This window comes from Sus scrofa, chromosome 14, assembly GCF_000003025.6.
Source record: "Sus scrofa isolate TJ Tabasco breed Duroc chromosome 14, Sscrofa11.1, whole genome shotgun sequence".
NCBI lineage: Eukaryota > Metazoa > Chordata > Mammalia > Artiodactyla > Suidae > Sus > Sus scrofa.
Window position 1 is genome coordinate 91,106,809 of NC_010456.5, and position 18,597 is coordinate 91,125,405.

The 18,597-nt window shown below is 52.8% G+C and overlaps 2 protein-coding genes across 16 annotated transcripts in view; one reads left to right on the forward strand and one right to left on the reverse strand.

The window, feature by feature from the left end:
* The window catches only part of RASSF4 (Ras association (RalGDS/AF-6) domain family member 4), a 34,984-nt gene that overhangs the window by 3,291 nt on the left and 13,096 nt on the right, over nucleotides 1–18,597 (reverse strand). For 4 of the 15 annotated variants that reach the window (XM_021071878.1, XM_021071874.1, XM_021071877.1 and 1 more), the window contains 6 exon segments: nucleotides 8,069–8,211; nucleotides 6,584–6,675; nucleotides 5,795–5,952; nucleotides 1,500–1,601; nucleotides 1,175–1,226; nucleotides 412–533 (listed from right to left, as the gene is read on the reverse strand). In XM_021071878.1, the coding sequence (XP_020927537.1) occupies nucleotides 412–533; nucleotides 1,175–1,226; nucleotides 1,500–1,601; nucleotides 5,795–5,952; nucleotides 6,584–6,675; nucleotides 8,069–8,211 (669 nt within the window). 15 annotated transcript variants of the gene reach the window in all.
* On the forward strand, nucleotides 11,524–13,434 carry C14H10orf10 (chromosome 14 C10orf10 homolog). Its single transcript, XM_003359280.4, has 2 exons — nucleotides 11,524–12,172; nucleotides 12,749–13,434. The coding sequence occupies exon 2, from the start codon at nucleotides 12,776–12,778 to the stop codon at nucleotides 13,400–13,402; it is 627 nt and encodes a 208-aa protein (XP_003359328.1). The 5' UTR covers nucleotides 11,524–12,172; nucleotides 12,749–12,775; the 3' UTR covers nucleotides 13,403–13,434.

Genomic DNA, 18,597 nt, shown 5'->3' on the forward strand with positions numbered 1-18,597 from the left:
ATCGCCCAGCCAGGGCTCAGGCTGTCCAGAGACAGACATCCACCGGGTCCCTTCCATCAGCCCTGGTTAGGCCCTCGTTAAGGAGCCCTTGTGTGTCCAATGTAATGACAACAAATCACACTCCAAGAAAGGAACAGATTCTACCTGTCTCAGGGGAAAAGCCCAGGCCATGGTTTTCTAAGACCCAACTTCTTTTTCCCTCTGAGCCAGCCATTGGATCTGGTGATGGCTGACAGAAAGAAGGGCTGGAACCAACACTGTCCTGGCCCTTCGGGATGGCTGCAGGGGGCCTGAAAGCATCGCCCATGAGGGCTCTGCCCCAGGTCACCTCAAGAACCCCCAGGAGTCTGCCATACTGTCCCTCAACCCTCTCTCAGGAGTTGGCCTCCCTGAGCCTCAGCCCCCACTCACATCGTGGGGGACTTCCTCGCCCAAGTCGGCTTCCATCAGGAATATCCTGGCAATCTTCTCACATGGCCCATGCAGGATTCTGGAAATCAGAGGGTACTCACTGTCTTTTAATTTTGTCCGCTCTGCAAAAAAAGATGGTAGATAAAATTGATGGGGTATCAGGACTGCATCTCTTCGTCCCAGGACAGGAATATGACAGAAGAAAGATGTTCAGGGGGCCCAGCAACACTTCCAGATGTTGTGTGATCAACATGGCCCTGATGATGTGTGGTCATGCCATTCAGTGAAGGTCCAGTTCAGAGAGGAACAGGGACCAAAGGAGTGGGGGATGGGGAAGCGGACTTGGGGAGTCCAAGACTGCCCAGTTATCAGATCTGAGCCATGCCAGCACTGCACAGAGGGACACACGGTACAGGCTCTGCAGCAGCAGTTCTCACTGGGGAAGGGGCTTCAGATCCACCTTGAAGACCTGGATGCTCACTTCTCCCGACCAAACCCACTGGAGATGGCAGCTTCCCATTGGAGATGATTCTGGTGGGATTCAGAAAGGGATGATGAATGTGCTTGGACTTGAATCTGGGAGGGGCACTCGTGATGTGGACACTGTGTCCCAAGGCTGGGAAGGGCACCGGTCCTGTGCAGGCTGCACAACCCAGCTGCGCACCCCACTCTTGCCCCCCCGTCCCTGGAGCACAGTCAGTAAGCTTGCTAAATGGACACAGACCTCTGTGTTTATGATCGGGAAGCAAAGGCAAATACTTACCCCCAGACTCGTGAACAATGTAGAGTGCGAACTCACTGGGGCCATTTTCCACCTGCACAGGCAGTGACAGGAAGTCAGACCATGGCTTTTCCAGACAGAATAGCCGGAAAGGGACCCCTGGCAGTAAGCACACCACCAGTGCCACACACACAAATCCCCAGGGATATGCCCCTCTCTCTGCTTAAATTCCTAGAGACACCAGCTCAGCAGAGGAAAGCTTGTTCGTCCTTTGTTCAGGATCCGTGGTTTTTGCCAGCCCCCTCCCCTACAAAACAGGAAACCACCAGCATCTGGGGCAAGGCCGTGAGCTTGCGGCCAGGCTTACTCGGAACTTGTTCAGCAGCAATGTGAGCACCTGCAAGGTCGTCATGGTGCTGTTGACTCTCACGTTGGTCATGGACCCATAGGCTGGAGTAAACACGGAGGTCTGTACAAGAACGGGGAGGAGGTTCAGGGTAAGGCCAGAGGGGCCACGAGGCTAACATCCTGAGGGTTTGGGTACATTGTCGACCAGAGGGTGCTGAGCGAGCTGGAGCAGCAGATGAACCTGGGCTCTGGGAACACCTGCATTTATCCATTTGTCCAGATCCACACACAATGTGTGCCCAGATCTGGGTACCCACAAGGAAGGGTGAGAGCTCACACCTTACAGAGGATGCTAAGAAAAGTGCCTGCAAAGCTGTAAGGGCCAGCTCTCTGGATTCTAGGAACCAAAGTTGTGGAAGTAACTCACAAGGAGTCAGGGGAACCAGTATCTCCTTCACTCTTTCCATTGATCAAATCACCAAGTGTCAGCTGATTTGAAGGCTGAAAACCCTCAAATCTGTCCACTCCTCTTCATTCTCCCAGCAGTGCCTGAGCAGAGGCTCTCCATTTATACTGAGTCAGCTTCTCAACTTTCTTCCTTCCTGTCAAAGCCCTTTCAATCCATTTCCCACACTGCTGCCTGAAGGAGGAACTTTTCAAAAATTGTGCAACTCAAAGTGCAAAGGACCAGGTGCAACGGCATGTAGTGTCAGGCCCCCCAGGCCAGACTCCTCGATTCAAATCTGGATTTAGGGAAATTGCCTTGCTTTGCTCTCTGTACAATGACCTTTGAGAGGGACTGTCTTACAGCATGTCCCACAGCCATGGTTAGGCTGTGGCTCCTCTTATGTTCTGGCCATGTGATGCATGGTTCCCTCCCGAGTACCCTGGGATCCAGCCATAGGGCTTCCGCACAGTTTTGGGGGCCCAGGACATTCTTGTGGGTATGTTGCCTTTGTTTATGTGAAATTGTACATGAACTCAACCAGGGCATTGCCTCAGGCTTAACGAGTCCTCAATGAACACTAGCCAGTAGTAAACCTGCTAAGCACTTTACATATAACCTATTTTCTTTTTGTCTTTTTAGGGCCGCACCCAGAGCACATGGAGGTTCCCAGGCTAGGGGTCGAATCAGAGCTGTAGCTGCCAGCCTACACCACAGCCACAGCAACGCGGGATCTGAGCTGCATCTGTGACCTACACCACAGCTCATGGCAACGCCAGATTCTTAATCCACTGAGTGAGGTCAGGGATTGAACCCGCATCCTCACAGAGACTACATCAGGTTCTTAATCGCTGAGCCACAATGGGAACTCTGCATAACATTTGATTTAATCTGCACAACAGCCCTTAGAAATGTACCCGTCACTAGTCCCCTTTTCTTAGGAGGGACATGAAGGCTTGGAGAGGTTTAGTAGCTTGTCAGCATCACCCATCTAGAAAGGGCAGAGCCTCTCCAAACCCCATGCCTAACTGCTGTGTCACAGGGACCTCCCTGCATGTCTGACTTCCCTGTGGGTAAGCTCCTCCTTGCTTTCTGAAACCAAATTCCAATTCATACATTCCTCCTGTATGGTCCTGGCTCTGATTTTCCCAGGATGTAACTGGAACTTTGGGTGTATGAAGGGCTTACTCAGTGTCCCCAGCTGTCCCAGGAGTTTCGGAGTCAGACTCCAACCCAGACCTGCCCTCTCCACAGCTGAGAAGCAGAATGACTGTAGGCAATACAGAAAGTCAGAATGGGCTTTCAATTTCCAGTAAATACAGAATAGAGGAGTCAGGCTATTTCTAGGAGAAAGGTCATGTCAACAAGATATCATTAGTGTTTCTTTTGCCTGAAGTCTTTTCTCAAGATGCTACCAACAAGCTCCAAGTAGAAACAAAGTTCTTGTGGCTGTTTTCCCATCTCTAACCACTATAGTTTCTCTCTCGAATAACACATTTGCATCCAACAGGCTGGGGAAGACCAGTAAAAGCAGATACCAAGTTTCACCCAGTCTGGAAATCAAGCCAACATTACCGTGAATAAGAACAATTTTGGCAAATAATTGAGTGAAGCAATAGCACACTGTTCTAATAAATAAGACCTAGAATAACAATCCCAGGAAGTCAATTCGAGGAATTTCTTTTTTTTTTTAATTGTTGCTTGGGTCTCAAGACTTTGTTACCTGATTTCTAAGGATACTTGTTCCTTTTTTTTTTTTTTTTTGTCTTTTTTAAAAATTTTTTTATTTTAGGGCCACACCTGTGGCTTATGGAAGTTCCCAGGCTAGGGGTCAAATGGAAGCTGTAGCTGCCAGCCTACACCACAGCCACAGCAATGCCAGATCCGAGCTGCATCTGCCACCTACACCACAGCTCATGGCAACGCCAGACCCTTAACCCATTGAGTAAGGCCAGGAATTGAACCTGCGTCCTCATGGATACTAGTTGGATTCATTACAGCTGAGCCACATGGGAATGCCTAAGGACACTGATTCTGAATAGATGTAGGGCAAATTGAAAAAGAGGGAGCCGCTTACTCATCCAGGAGACATGAATCAACTGTCCAACATGCCTAAGACTCTAGTTCATATCCTGGAAGGTACTCAGTTTGCCTGGAAGACTGGATCCATTTTTAACAGGTAAATCTGTGATTGGGGGAAAAGCTTCCCTGACCAGGGTATAGGCTAGTGTGTTGAGCTGGCTGGCTAAGAGGCCATTCTTGGCAGAATGGCTCCAATGGATCTGAAGGCTGTGATGAAACCCTCATTGTTCATTTCAAAGGCTAGAGAGTGCTCAGATATCTCCACGTCCCCTTGGCACTGGCAATGACCAACATAAGGTTTAATGGGCCAAACATATCTCTTAGAGATGAATGACCCTCTTAGAGGAGGGGTGAATGCACTGATGATAAGCCCCACTATTCAGTATCTTCAGTCATGGTGCAAACGTCTCCTTTTTTAGGAATGTAGAACTCGAAAGAGCCTAAACCCATGCAACTAATCTTCTAAATTTTTGAATAATCCCTTAAAATAGCATATCAATATATATTCAAATACCAGCAAGCAGTGCTTACTTAAAACACTTTACAGACTAAACTCCCTTGGAACAAGATTTAAAGACCACCCCAGTCAGATGGTGGCTCCTTTAGCTAATCTAGACATTCTCATCTCTGTTTAACTTCAGCCCTGCCTCCCCCTCCCTCCTGAGGAAACGCCTCTCAAATCGTTCTGGATTTTCCTGGACTCAGCAAGGACAACCTATTGGCACTCATTACCACCACTGCAAACTTAGCAGGGAGTGGAGGTAAGTCCTGAGAATAAAGCAGGGTCCCTCTACTTGCTTTGCTGAATTCTTCATCTGCGAGTGTGGGGACCCCAAAAGAGGCTTGAATGGTGCCCAGCAGACCTAACCTATGTGGCTATTCTTCAGATCTGACCCTGAGACCTCCCTATGCCCAGCACCACCACCCCCGCCCCCACCCATGAGTCATCACCTATCATGAAGGGCAGCTGCCTAACCTGGAAACCTTGGCTTCCAACTTCCCAGCGCTGCAGGATATGACCCCGTTATAGGACACTCCATCCAGGGCCTCGCCCAAACTGCCACTTGTGCCTTTTATAGCAACAATTAACTTCTCCTTTTCCAGTTTGGTTTGTTTATGGAATGATGTCATCTGGGGAAGGAGATCTTTTTCCTGAGGTCGGTACAATACATACTTGGACAAAAGGCTAAGTGCTGGGAATCCAGAGCTGTGCGGGTTCTCTGGGACACATGCTCCTGGGCACACCTCAGCCTAGTGGGCTTAACATCCCAAGTGAAAACGAGGTCGGTACAGTACATACTTGGACAAAAGGCTAAGTGCTGGGAATCCAGAGCTGTGCGGGTTCTCTGCACACACATGCTCCTGGGCACACCTCAGCCTAGTTGGCTTAATATCCCAAGTGAAAATGACAGTAGGGGACATGATGTTCCCATGAACCTGTCAACCAAGCTGGGTGGAAACCTCATCGAAAACTGCCTTATTAAAGATGAATCTGGCATCACTTTCCAAATATCCATGCAACTTGGAAGAATGAATTGACAATGAGTGTGTGGTGGGAAAAATACAAGCCATGAACTTGTTATGAACTGGAACATTCCAGTGTGACTTTGGGCAAGACACTTCTCCTGAGCCAACTTATCCATCAGGACTTGGGCATGACTGTGTTTTCTGGCCTGACCATGGGGCCCAACCTGCTGAGGGCCCAGCAGCTGCACCTGTGTTAGGTGCTGGTTCCCTGTTGCTGTGGCTTCAGGGCCCCCGGGAGACAGGCCCAGCTGAGGCGTCACCTTGTGGTTGTAAAAGTGCCCATTGATGGAGAACCGATGTCTCCGGATCCTCTGGGCTTCACCAGGTGCGCGGCACCTGGGCCTCCTCTGGATCACACAGGCTGCATCGCTCTTAGTCCGCATCAGCTGTGGGGTCTCCTCATCCTCCTCCAGGGGCTCTGTGGCGAGATATGGATGAGAGAGTCAGGCCCGGGTTGAGCAATGGTGACAGACACGTGTGGTTGTGTCGTGTGGGGGGCACTGGCCTGCAGCAGATGGTAATGAGAACGCTGTCCCTGTGATGGAGCCTGGGGTCCAGCCGGAGGGGTGCCCACCTTGCAGATGGTTATCCTGCACAGGATAACCTGTGTCACCATGCCACATGGCCATAAGCCTCTGGGCCTCTGTCTCTGGGGACCCAGGGCAGGACGTGGACAGCCCCAGCCCTGCCCTCTGGGACAAGCCCTTCACTGAGTGTAAGGGAAGAGCTGAGAGGACAGACACACAGCTATGGATCCCAGTGTGTGAGGAAGGGGTCCTAGTGGCCCTCAGCTGACGCTTTCTCCTTCCTATAACCCAGCACAGTGCAGGGACTCAGGCAAGCTACGGCATGTTGGCAAGCCTCTACTTCCTTTTCCCTGAGTGAGGAGCTGGGGAGAGATTTGGCAAGGGCTGCTCCTGAAGGCAAGTTAAGCCACTCTTTGCTACTCCATGAAGCTGATCTTCAGAGTCAGTGGTCATGAGCCAACCTCTTCTCTCCCGCCCCAGATCAGCAGGACAGGGTCCTGGGCGGCTCTGGGCCCCACTGACCTGAGCCGTCTTTGGAACTCTCCTCCGTGTGCTCAGCCTGGGTACTTGGTTCCTGGGCAGTGACTTTGCCATCCTGAAGAGGTGGCTCCTTTCTGAAATGAGACAGTTGGGGAGCTCAGAGGGCTGTCAGTGGGGAAAAGTAGCCAAGAGGCCAGCTGCCTCTGGAAGGACACAGGCAGGCTGGGTTGAGGCTGATTTCACACCAAGTCAATGTAAAAGATTAAAAGAAAAGCCGAGGAGTGTCACAGTTTCTGCTGGAAGGAGAGAGAGTCTGTCCTGCAGACCTGAGTGGCCCGTGCTGGGTTCTGCTGTGTGGATGCAGAAATACACACAGTGCCTGTGTGCTTCTAGGCACTGGGCTGAGGCAGCTGGCATCTGTGGCCACGTGCAGAGGAGCCTCTCCGGGATGCCCCCAGGCCTGGGGGAGTCAGGTGGCAGAAACATTGAGGGGGTCGATCTCCAGGCGTCTGAGCAGCATGGACTCCAAGCCAGGGGAGCCAGTGCAGGGCCTGAGAAGGAACACATGTGATGGGAACAAGCTGCACAGATTGGGAGCCTGGGAGGAGCAGGTGGAGCAGCTGGGCCAATGCCGAGAGGCTGCCGAGGGTCCATGAATGCTCGTGTGACCACTTTTACCAGGGATGCGGGTAACACGTGTCACCCTGGCAGCCTCTCTAAAGAACCCAACTGAACTCTATACTCTAAGTCTGCGTAGCTCAAAATTCCTTAGGGACACCAGGGGATGTTCCCAGGCATCAGCGTGCTAAGGGCCCTCAGAGCAGCAACTTTACTTGAATTTGTTAAAGGGAACACGTTTCGAATTTCTGACCCTTAGAAAGGTTTATTACGTGTAGGTATAAGCAAAACTCAGCAGAAAACTGTCCTTCTTTGGCGGGTGGGAAGAGGCAGATGTCCATTAATGATAAGACAGATGGAAAATCATTTCATTCTGATGGAACCATTCTTCTTATATTCAAATAAACCTGATATTAAATTCTGATAAATTTATAAAAATAAATTCTGATATTGAAATAAAAGAAGAGCAGTAGAAGGCTGAATTTGTGTGTATTTTAAAGATGGAAGGGGGGATGCTGAGATGCTCAGCTCGCAGAGGAGGTTGGGACCCCCACACACACCCTCCCCCCTCCCCCTCCAACCCTTACAGACAAGGAATGTTTGAGAAGTACAACTGGAGGTGACGGGAACATGCAACGTTCTCCAGGAGGGAGGTGACATGGTCGTCTTGGAGAAGGACCACCCCGGGGGGTGAGGCTGTGGGTTGACAGGTGAGGCCCTGGGCTGAGGCAGTCATGGGGTGACAGGAATGATGCTGGGTTATACACCCATGCCAGTGTCTTCGAAGGGAACTGAGCTTTCACCCTGAAGTGGAGGTTAACTCCTACCCCTGACACTCCAAACAGAACTTTGGGCTGGACAGGTGCCATGGAGACCACCTGGCTCCACCCCCCCCAGCCTGGCACTCACGGGTGGAAGCTGGACCGTCCGGGTGTCCAGGAGGCTGAGGAGAGATGCACGCGCTCCCTGTCATCCTGTATCTGGAGCCGGATGGGCCGCCTCAGTCCCCAGGAGATGTTGAGGAGCCCCTCGATGATCAGAGCCCCTTCTTCCTGTGGGGACCCACACTGGTCAGCCTTTTCCCTGAGAGGAGCCGCCCTCAGGGGTCACTGCCTACCCTCCCCCAAAACCCCCTCAGTGGGGGGGACTCAGCCCCCCTCCATGGGACTCCTTGTGCCCTCTGCCACCCCACCCACACACACCCTGGGGTCCTGTCCTCCTCTGGGGGAAGGCCTGCAAACTTTTATGTGCTCCAGGGCATGAGGCCACAGGCCGAGAGGAAGCCTGAGGCGTGCCCTTCCACCGCTCGGCCGCACGGTCAGGGACAAGGCAGCTGAATCAGGTGTCCCACAGGAACGCAGCTGATGTCTGGCAGGCACGTCCACACAGCGGCAAAGAAACACATTCTGGGGAAGCACAGCCATGCTGACACCAGTGCAATACGGGGCGCTCTCCACCTATCAGTGTGCCCAGGCAGGGGTGCCATGGTCCCTGGCTTCTACTGGAATATCTCAAGGGCACTGGATGCCACACCCACTACAGCAGAGGAGGCTGCTCCTCAAGGCTGGGTCTCAACTTAACCCCTTTCCCAACACTGTTCCCACTAGTGGACTGAACCCACCCCCAAAGTTTCAAGCTGGCTTATTTCCTGAGGGCCAGTCATGCTTTTCTCACTAGCTGGGGCATGGCCAGTCTCACATCCCACTACTGGTAGGCACACTTAGACTATCTACTACTGTTCCCACCCTGTGTCCCAAACCAGCCTTAATTTCCCCAGGTCTGCAAATAGCACAGCTATTCCCCTGCCGCCAAATCCTGAGGTCCTAAGGGACAGTGTCCTTCAGAGGCACCCTTGGCCAGCTTCCACTTGTTCCCCTCAGGGCCTTGATTTCTGCTTCTCTGACTTATTTCAGGGTCCCCTCTGCACAGGACACACTCTGGGCTCTCTGAGCCCAGCCTAGTCACTGCCATGTGTGTGCCTGGCCAGGCAGCTTTGCCTGCACCCTCAGAGCAGTGGCCAGAAACCCTCTCAGCCTCACTCTTCCCCAGAGCTTAGGACTTCCCAGCTGTGAGCACCTAATCTTTGATACTAGTCTTTAGGCAATGAACTTAAAACATTATTCTCCCTATGCTATCTCAAGCAGCAATTGAGATTCACAATTCCATTTCTTTTTCCTTGCTGGCACTGAAAACCCCGTAAGAATAGGGACCTTCTGGAAAATTTCTTCATATCCCTGGCAGTGCTCACAGAGGTCCCCTGCAGTGCTGATTTCATGGTTAGTTTGTAATAGTCTAAAACATGCTGTTATCCACAGAGAAAATAGCTCTCCTCTGCTCAAGGTTATCAAAAATACACGAAGTTCCTAGAATAGCCTTGTACTGTTTGCTAAAAGAAAAAAACAAACAACAACAGAAAACCCAGAGCTATTTTTGATAACCACAGATGCTACACAGGCACAGATATGTAACTAACCCTCCCTGGAAAGGAAAGACGAGACTGATCCACTGGAGTTAAAGGTCCCGTGGGGATGGTAAGAAAACCCAGAGCAGGATTCAGTTCTTCATTTTTAGCCTTGACTTTGGATGATGCCTTTGTCAGATGTCCACATGTTACTGGAGAGAACCTCTCTCCCACCAGGAACATCTTAGCATGTTCATTCGTGGACATGAGCCCCACAATGGACTCTCTGTGGAGGAAGATGAAGCAGACACAGCTGCAGACCAGGGTCCATGAGGAGGAGAAGGGGGCACTGCTGGGGTGGAAGCAGCAAGGCTGGACATGTTGAGGCCAGGCCTTCAAAGATGCAGAATGAAGGCTCTAGGGACTTTGCCATGAAGAGGGAGACAGGGGCCTTGCTCTAGGAAGCAAAGGGCTGAGGCTGTGCTCCTGCCTCTGAGGTCAGGGCTCAGCTGTGCTGGGGTTTGGCTTGACTGAAGTGGCTCAAGGCTGGTGCCCCTGCATAGGCAGCATAGGTGCCCCCAGTCCGAGCCCCCCCCGCCACCTCTCCGTTAGCCTTCAGTCTGACCCCATTGGAATGGAGGGGAGGTCCTCTCAGCCTGAAGCTTCTTGGATCAAATCAGAGGAAGCCCAGCATAGAGGAGAGGGACCTCTAGGCCCCTGGGAAGCCTTCCCAGGCAGGTGGGGAAGGATGTGGCAGCAGAGGCAGGACTAGAACACAGGTCCCAAGACCTGGGATTTCTATAAGCTGGGAAATCACTGTGGGCTCTAATACACTCGTCAACACTTCCCTCCTCAATTCAGCCTACTGGCTAATTTGCTAATTGCTAACAAAACCTAAGAGAGCCAGAGAGGCTCTACAGAAGCCTCCAGATAGAAGAGCCATCAAGGTGGGAACTGCCACGTTTAACAGAAATCCTGATCTCCCAGCTGGCTGGCCCCATGCCTCAGTCCATCAGGAATACCCTATCCAGAATACATGAACTTGGGACTGTCAGGTCCTCCTGTTTGCTCAGCACCTGGGATCCATCAATCAGACCTCAGGCTTGGGCTGTTGTATCAATGACTGCTTTCTGTCCTCTGCCTGTGGATACAAGACAGGTGTCTTCCAGGAGGGCCCATGATGGGAGTATGGCCTGAGGCCTGTCTGAGAAGTACTGGTACTGGCTCTTTACAAGAGCTTCCCCAGGGTTTCCCACCTCATCCTCAGCAGCCTCCTGTGCTGACACACTCATCCCTAGTCATTGGCAGTGGCCTGGGTGCTCCCCAGTCTCCCTGTTAGCTGTCCCTTGAAAGCCCATGAGCAGCGGCTAAGTCAATCCTTTGAAGCAGAAGCCAGACTCTTGCACCCTCAATGGAACACTGCAGTCCTACTATTACCTTCAGAGAGAAAACCAATGTCCATGCCAAGACCCACTGGCCTACCCCACCCCACCATGGGCCAACCATGTGGCCCCTGGCTGTCCCCTGAGCATGCCCAGCAGACTCTCCACAGTGGCTCTGCACATGCTGCCCCCTTGGCTGGGAAGGCACGGCCTTCATTTGCTCAGCTCTCTGCTCAATGTCCCCTTTCAGCGAACACACTCCTGACCTCTCTACCACAGTGCAGCTGGACTTTTCTTTGCAGCCATAATCAACGCCCAACATTACAGCACCTATTCACCAAGTACTTACTGCTCTCCTGCACTAAAAATTAAGCTCTGGGACACAATGACTTGTTCACTGCTACGTATAGAACAGTCGCTGGTACACAGGAATACTAGTTAGATACCTGGGGAACAAATAAGCTGCCAGTTCTCATTTGAAAGCACCACCCCTGGGAAGTGGCAAGACCAGGACTCCACAGGCTGTCCTTAGTTCCAGACGAAGGTGGGCACATCTTGACTCCTAGAAGGCCCAGGAAGCCTGGCCTTGGCTACCTCCTTGCACTGCCCTGTCTGGCAAGCCCTCTAGCAGGTGCAGGCCCAGGTCTCTATCTAAGCTAGCACAGGGCCAGTGTCCTGGGGTTGCAGGATGCTGGTGGAAGATATAATGGAAACATTTCTAGGCAGCGGTGGCAGGTCCTAGGGCTGCTTGTGGGAGCCCAGTGGAGTCCCTGCCTCTCCCAGTGGCCTGAAGTGGCCAGGACTTGTGGCCGCCCCACCCCGGCCCTGCAGAGTAAACATTCCCAGAACCTCCCACAGGCATAAACACTTGCTCCAAGCTGGCAGCTGGGCCAGGCCCCGCCTGCCAAGCTGTTTTCCTCTGAGAGCCTTCCTGAGCCCTGCTATTTTTGGCCCTCGTGACAGTAATTGATTGCTGGTGGAAAGGTATAAAAGCAACTGCCAGCCTCAAAGTTCGCCAGACAGCTTGGGAGGGACTCCGCTCTGGACAGCAGTACATGGGACAGAGGCCGTGGTACATCATCCTCGTTTTCCTCCGGCCAGCGATCTGACGAGGGACACAGGGTCCAACCGCTGGACCCCGATCTCTTTGCCCCAAGCTTCCTGGGACCTTTCCTCGGACTCCTTTGCCCATCCAGCATCCCTGCTACCCCCAGGCCCCCTCAGCTACAGGTAAGAGAGAGCTACTGCCCTCCGGTTTGAGGTAAAACAGAGAGGCTTTGTGGGGCTTCAAGGGCTGTTCTCAGCCTGGGACGTGCACAGCCTCACTGCAGGTTAGAGAACAGGACGCAGCTAGTGGCCATGACAATTATATTCATAAAGGAGTGTTATATTCATAAACGGATTTCACATGAGGTGTCCTTCCGTATGTTCCTCCCAGCGCCCTGGAGAGTGGGTATTTATAACCCTGTTTTTCAGATGAGTGGAGGCTTGGAGAGCTGACTTGGCCGAAGGACCCCAGGTCAGAAAGTACAGAGCTTGGTTTGAAACCCAAGTTTTCTCTGACTCCAGTCTCTTAGGCTTGGTTCTCTTATTTGTACAGGTTCTTACCCAACAGTAAGGATAGAGCCTGAAGTAATATCAGGGGGAAGGAAAAGTCCAGGAGTTCAAGCCTCTTCTTGTATCTGTAGACTTGAAACTGCTCTCAGGCATACAATTCACACAGGGAGCCTCAGATGGGGGAGGGGACCCAGGAGGGGTGTCAGGGTATTGGCAGTGTCTCATCCCCTTTCCTCTGTCAACCAACAGTTTGCAGTTTCCCCGTGGCAAGGAGCCATGAGGTCCCGGCTCTTGCTTTCTGTGCCCCATCTGCCCACAATTCGGGAGACCTCAGAGGAGATGCTGCCTGTGGGGCCCGGAGAGGAACCCCCTGCCTCCCCCAGCCTGGATGACTACGTGAGGTCCATTTGTCAGCTGGCACAGCCCACCTCAGTGCTGGACGAGGCTGCAGCCTGGGCCCGGCCTCGTAGACCCCACCGACCAGGCCGTTCCTGCGAGAAGAGCCGCTCTGATGGGTCCCTTCAGGACATCACCACCCACTTCAGCGGCCAGCAGCCTGTGCTGCCCAGGGCCGGCCCGGCTGACCCCCTGGACTGGCTCTTTGGGGAGTCTCAGGAAAAGCGGCCAAGTAGAAGGGACCTGCCAAGGAGGACTGGACTCCCTGCGGACCCCCAGGCTCTGCGTAAAGAAACCAACAGTGGCAAGGCCCAGGGGGGCCCCAAAGGGAGGCTGTGTGAGGCCAGGGCCCCAGAGCACTCTCTGGAGAGACCACTGAGGAACTGGCACCAGTGCTCCCCAGCTTCCGTGCAACCTGGCAGGGATGCAGCCTCCTCCACAAGTCCCCGCCGCAGCAGCATCCTCAGAACTCTTTATTTGCACCTCCCTGTGATCCATGAACTCTGACCTCTCCCCAATAAAGGCTTCTGTAAATAGTACACAGGTCTGGGTCACCTCCCCACCTTCCCTCCGAGTGGGGCACTACCCCTGGCAGGTCTCTGGGAGGAAACTGCCCCTCTGCTTTGGCAACTCTTAGTAAGATCCCTACTCTGAATAAGAGCCTAGCTCGCGTGATTTGCACTGTCCCTTGCCGGCTGGCTGATCACCTTGGGCAAGTGACTTAACATCTCTGTTCCTGGGTTTTCTCATGGGTAAAAATGGGGACAATTAATGGGATTTGCCTCCTAGGCTCTGCTGACAAGTAAACGGGCTAAAACACACCTCATGGCGTGCCTGATATGAGCCCATGTGGGGAGTAGCTGTTGTCTCTGAGGTTGTTTCATGGGCAGGGGGGAACGAGGTAGATGGGGGGAGAGAAACCAAGGCCTCAGCCCCCAGTGGTTTTTGAGTGAGGCCCTGGGCACTCCTGTCCTCATGAGGCCCATGAGAAAACCTGGTGTCTCAGCAAACGTGCCTGCTGCATTTCAAGGGCACGTGTCACTTGGGCAGCTGCAGGTAACTCAGTGGCTCCAGCTCCCATGTCCTGTTGTGTCATTGGGAACATCTTCCCCCCCACTGAGTGCCAAGACAGAGCCTGCATCAGCTCAGGCTGCAGGGTACAAAATGATTGGACCATGAAGTTCCCATCGTTGCTCAGTGGTTAACGATCTCGACTGGCATCCATGAGGATACATGTTTGATCCCTGGCCTTGCTCAATGGGTTAAGGATCCGGCATTGCTGCGAGCTGTGGTGTAGGTCACAGATTTGGCTCGGATCCCACATTGCTGTGGCTCTAGTGTAGGCCAGCATCTACAGCTCCGGCTGAACCCCTAGCCTGGGAACTTCCATATGCCATGGGTGTGGCCCTAAAAAAAAAAAAAAAAAAAAAGACGAAACGATTGGATGAGGTGGCACTGTCCCCACATTCCCACTCTTACCTGCCTCCACCCAGGGGAATCTCAGCTGTGGGGTGAAGTGCAGGGTGGTGTCTGGGTGCCATGATCTTGGGCAAGTTCAGGGGCCAGGACCTCACTCCATGTGCCCATAGGGGCCCCACAGCCCTGGGTCCCCACATCCAGGCAACTCCGGTTCCCAGAGGCATCTGGCAAGCACGGAGGTGAGAGTGAACAATAGGGGAGAGGCAGACCGCTTTCCTCAGGGAGGCAGGGGAGGCATCAGGGAACTCTGGAAAGAACCAGGCCTGAGAAGCGTTGCCTTGGTCTCCAGGGCTGCCCCAGTTGGGGGGGAGCCACAGAGGAGAGAAGAACAGAGGTGGGGCCAAGCTCACAGCTGGCTGGTTCCCGCCACCTCCCTGCTCTGTGGACTAGCAAACTACTTGTCCTTCCCTCCCTCCCACCTTCTCCCCCTCCCTTCCTCCCTCTCTCTCTTCCTTTCTTACTTCCTCTCTCTCTCTTTCTCATTTTAAAATATTTTAAAAATCAGTTTGGACAGTCACACAGTTACCTGTCCTCTTTTATGTGTGTTTTGTGGGCAGGCAGAATGTAAACCATACATTTCAAAGAAAAAGTTTCAGACTAGCACTTTACTCAGTTTCCTGCTCTGTAAAATGAGGACTGTACTGCCTGTTCTTCCTTCCCTGCCGTGGTTGTGGGGAAACTGGACAAATGAACTTGGAGATGGAATTATAAGCAGTGCAAACAAATTTTCCAACTGTCATAAACTGCTGTGCCTCTGAATGGCTCAAACCCCTGGGTCCCTGACCTACTCTGGCAAATATGTACGGGGTGGGCTGTGTCCAGACAGCAATCAAGAGGTGGCGAGGAGGGCTGACCCCCTGATCGAATGCCTGGCTGATGACTGGATGTGCGGGGCTTATTGGGCCAGCTTCACAGCAAAATAGCACGAAACTAGAATGCCGTTGGCTCCTGGGCTCAGAAATCCCACTGCTACTGCATTTGGGGAGATCAGACAGGGCCAATGCAGTCCCTGGGCTCCCCCTTGTGAAAGAAGCTAATGGCACATTCAGAAGTTGCCAAATTAAAAAAAAAAAAAAAAAAAAAAAAAGTAAAGGGCTTGAGGAAGGGGGCTTTAGGCAGTGTCCCAAGCTCCCGAGGATAGAACAGCCAGCAGAATGTCCTTGTGGTGGGGTCCTATGGAGCAGTCTCACTCTCTGCTGCCACCTCTGAGACTGGGAAGGGACACAACTCCCCACCCCCACCCCCAAGGGCAGGCTGGGAGGAACATATCCATAGGCCTAGCACTCACCCGGGGTCAGTGGTCTGTCAACCCCATCATTCTTGCCTTCTGGCCTTAGAAAAAGGGAAGTCACTATAAGAAGGAAGCGGATCCTGACTTTCCACCCAGAGAGACAGAGACTTTGGCGGAGGGAAGCTCAGGGGGCCTGGGGCTGAGGTTGGTACTGGGTGTGGTACATGCCGGGCTCTGGGGGATATTTGCTCCCCCCCCAAGAGCTGAGCACAAACATGTGTGGGGGATGGGAGCTTGGCTTTAGGAGGGGCCACAACCACACAGCAGGACACCAGGGTCCTACTGCCTCTAGCTCAGTCAACAGTGATAAAGTCACCCACCAGCATTTCTGAGTAGTCCATTATTCTAGAGTCATCCACCTGCCCGGTTAAAATGCTTCCCTATCTTTTTTTTTTTTTTTTTTTGCGTTTTCTAGGGCCACTCTCGCGGCATATGGAGGTTCCCAGGCTAGGGGTCGAATTGGAGCTGTAGCCACCAGCCTACGTCAGAGCCACAGCAACGCGGGATCTGAGCTGCATCTGCAACCTACACCACAGCTCACGGCAATGCCAGATCCTTAACCCACTGAGCAAGGCCAGGGATCGAACCCGCAACCTCATGGTTCCTAGTTGTATAGGTTAACCACTGCGCCACGACGGGAACTCCAATGCTTCCCTATCTTTAAAACACATGGATGGCCCCCAGTTGCTCACACTTCTCATTGTAAAACAAGCAAAATTACCCCATAGGCCTAGTTTCCAATGGAGGAAGCTAGTGCTCTGGCCTCCTGAATGCAATCCCTTGCACCCAGCCTTTTAGAAGCTGGGGGAAAGTTCACAGGGAAACGCTTGCCTCGGGGTGTGGCCCCTGCCATTGACACATCATCTCTCCAAGTTCTATGGAGCCTAGATGAGATTGTGGATGAGAAGGTGCCCCCAAGTGTAGCAGTCAGGCTGAAGTTGCTTCGAGGCAGGCCCAGCGACAATGGGGGGTCTCTTTCAGGTCCCCATGTGGTTCTGGGAGGGCATACTCTCCTTGATGCTGAGCTCCCCATGCTTAGCTTGGGGATCAAGGGTGACAAACAGCTCTCTGAGTCCCTGAGGCTCGTGGTCATACCCAGTTGAGACCTGCACAGACCTCCGGAGCGTAAGGCTGGCGAGGATCTGACCGTATTCTCCACATCTCTGCTCTGGCCTTGGAGCCAGGCCAGCATCATTCATGAACTGCCGTGCCTTCTTGGACCAGAGACTTTTTAAGAATCTCAGTTTCTTTGTTTGGAAAATGGTTTCCCCTCCCTCACAAAGCTCTCGTACTGCAACAAATAAAACAGAGGCAAAATTCCTCCTGTCTGCTCCGCCTTCAGAACCTGCCTTGCTGGGGAGAGGCCTGTCAGGGGTGCCCCGCAGCAAATTCCAGGAACTGCATCTCCCAGGCCCAAAGGCCACAAGTCAGAGATCTGAGGAACTGCAGAGGCCCGGATGCTGGGTGGTGGTGGGTGGTGGGTGGGTTGTCCAGAGACGCCATGTCCTGGGAGCCACTCATGCATTTTGGCATTGGAACTCCCTGACTCCCAGGCTGGTGGCTAGCCTCCCAGAGACACAGGCTCCCTCAGGCTGACACAGTTTGGCTGTTAAAGCTACAGAATTTTTCTGAAAGTGACTTTCTGGCTTCAAGGAGGTCAAGTCAGACACTCACACCTTTGTTAGGGCTAGGAAGATGAAAATCCCTATCTGTGGGATGTTAACTCCCTGCTGCGGGGGGCCGTCAGGAACACCCCTTCCCTGTTGGTCCTCCACTCCTCCTTGTGGACAGGCCCATCACACACAGAAGGTTTGGGACTTCCCAGTCCCTCTCCCCACTTAGCTGTTCTTACAGAGGGAATTGTTTTGGGGAATCCCAAGTGTCAAGGTCAAGCTCTTAGACTAGCTGTTCTCATACTTGGCCTTCATCAGAATCCCCTGGAGGACTGGTTAAAACACAGCTGGGAGGGTGAGGAATTTCTGATTCAGTAGGATTAGGAGAAGGAGGGTGATAAGAATTTGCAGTTCTAACCAGTTTGCAGGTGATACTGAAGCAGCTGATGTGGGGACCAGATGTAGAGAACCAACATGGTCTTAGAGCAATCCCTGAAAGGCCCAGAGCTGAGGAACAGAAGACCCCAGCCCGTGCCTTCAACATAGGAACTGAAATGAGCTGAACTCCCCACTTAGCAGCACAGATAAAAACTGCCCAGCACATAGGACTCCTCCCAACTGGCCCCGGGGCCTGCACCTGCTGGATAGTTATCCAACACTCAGGCACTGGTATTGCACAGCGCTGGCCCAGGGATGTGGAACCAGAATGGCACTCAGTCTGGTTCTAGAAGCTTATCACTCAAGAAAAGAGACAGGATGCCTAGGATCAGAGCCCTACTGGCAGCTGGAAGGATAAGACAGGTCTCAGCGGCTCTGCAGAGGGGAGAGCATGAGCAAAAAACATGCAGAAATTCAGAGGGGCTGGGGAACGAACTGTCAGGCTCCATGCTGGGTGGGCAGGTCAAGGGGAGGCATATTTTTGTGCCTTTGCATGTCTTTCAGGCAGCCCAGCACTTCCTGGGCCAGGAACCAGCAGCCTCCCTCCCATCCAGACTCTTGGATTATCAGACACTGGTCTGCCTGGGCTGATGGAGGCCACCTTCCTGCCACTGACTGGAAACGCCCCCTGCTCCCCAGAGCATGGGGGCTCATCCTCTGGTTTGGTAATTACAGAGAATGGGTGGCTGTTTGAATAACTAATGGAGGGGAGATTAGTGAGCAGAGTGGCCTCTACCTGGATGAGGTCTCTGTGGGCTGCCAGGGACTGTCCATTCTCATGTTCAATAGCAGAAGGGGAACTCAAAGGCTGCTGGCTCTTGTCAGACATTGATGGGCTGTAGAAAATCCAAGAACCAAGCTGATCTCAACATGGAAACCCC

Coding starts and splice junctions, on each gene's coding strand:
- C14H10orf10 (XM_003359280.4), top strand. CDS start 12,776: ATGAGGTCCCGGCTCTTGCTTTCTGTGCCCCATCTGCCCACAATTCGG.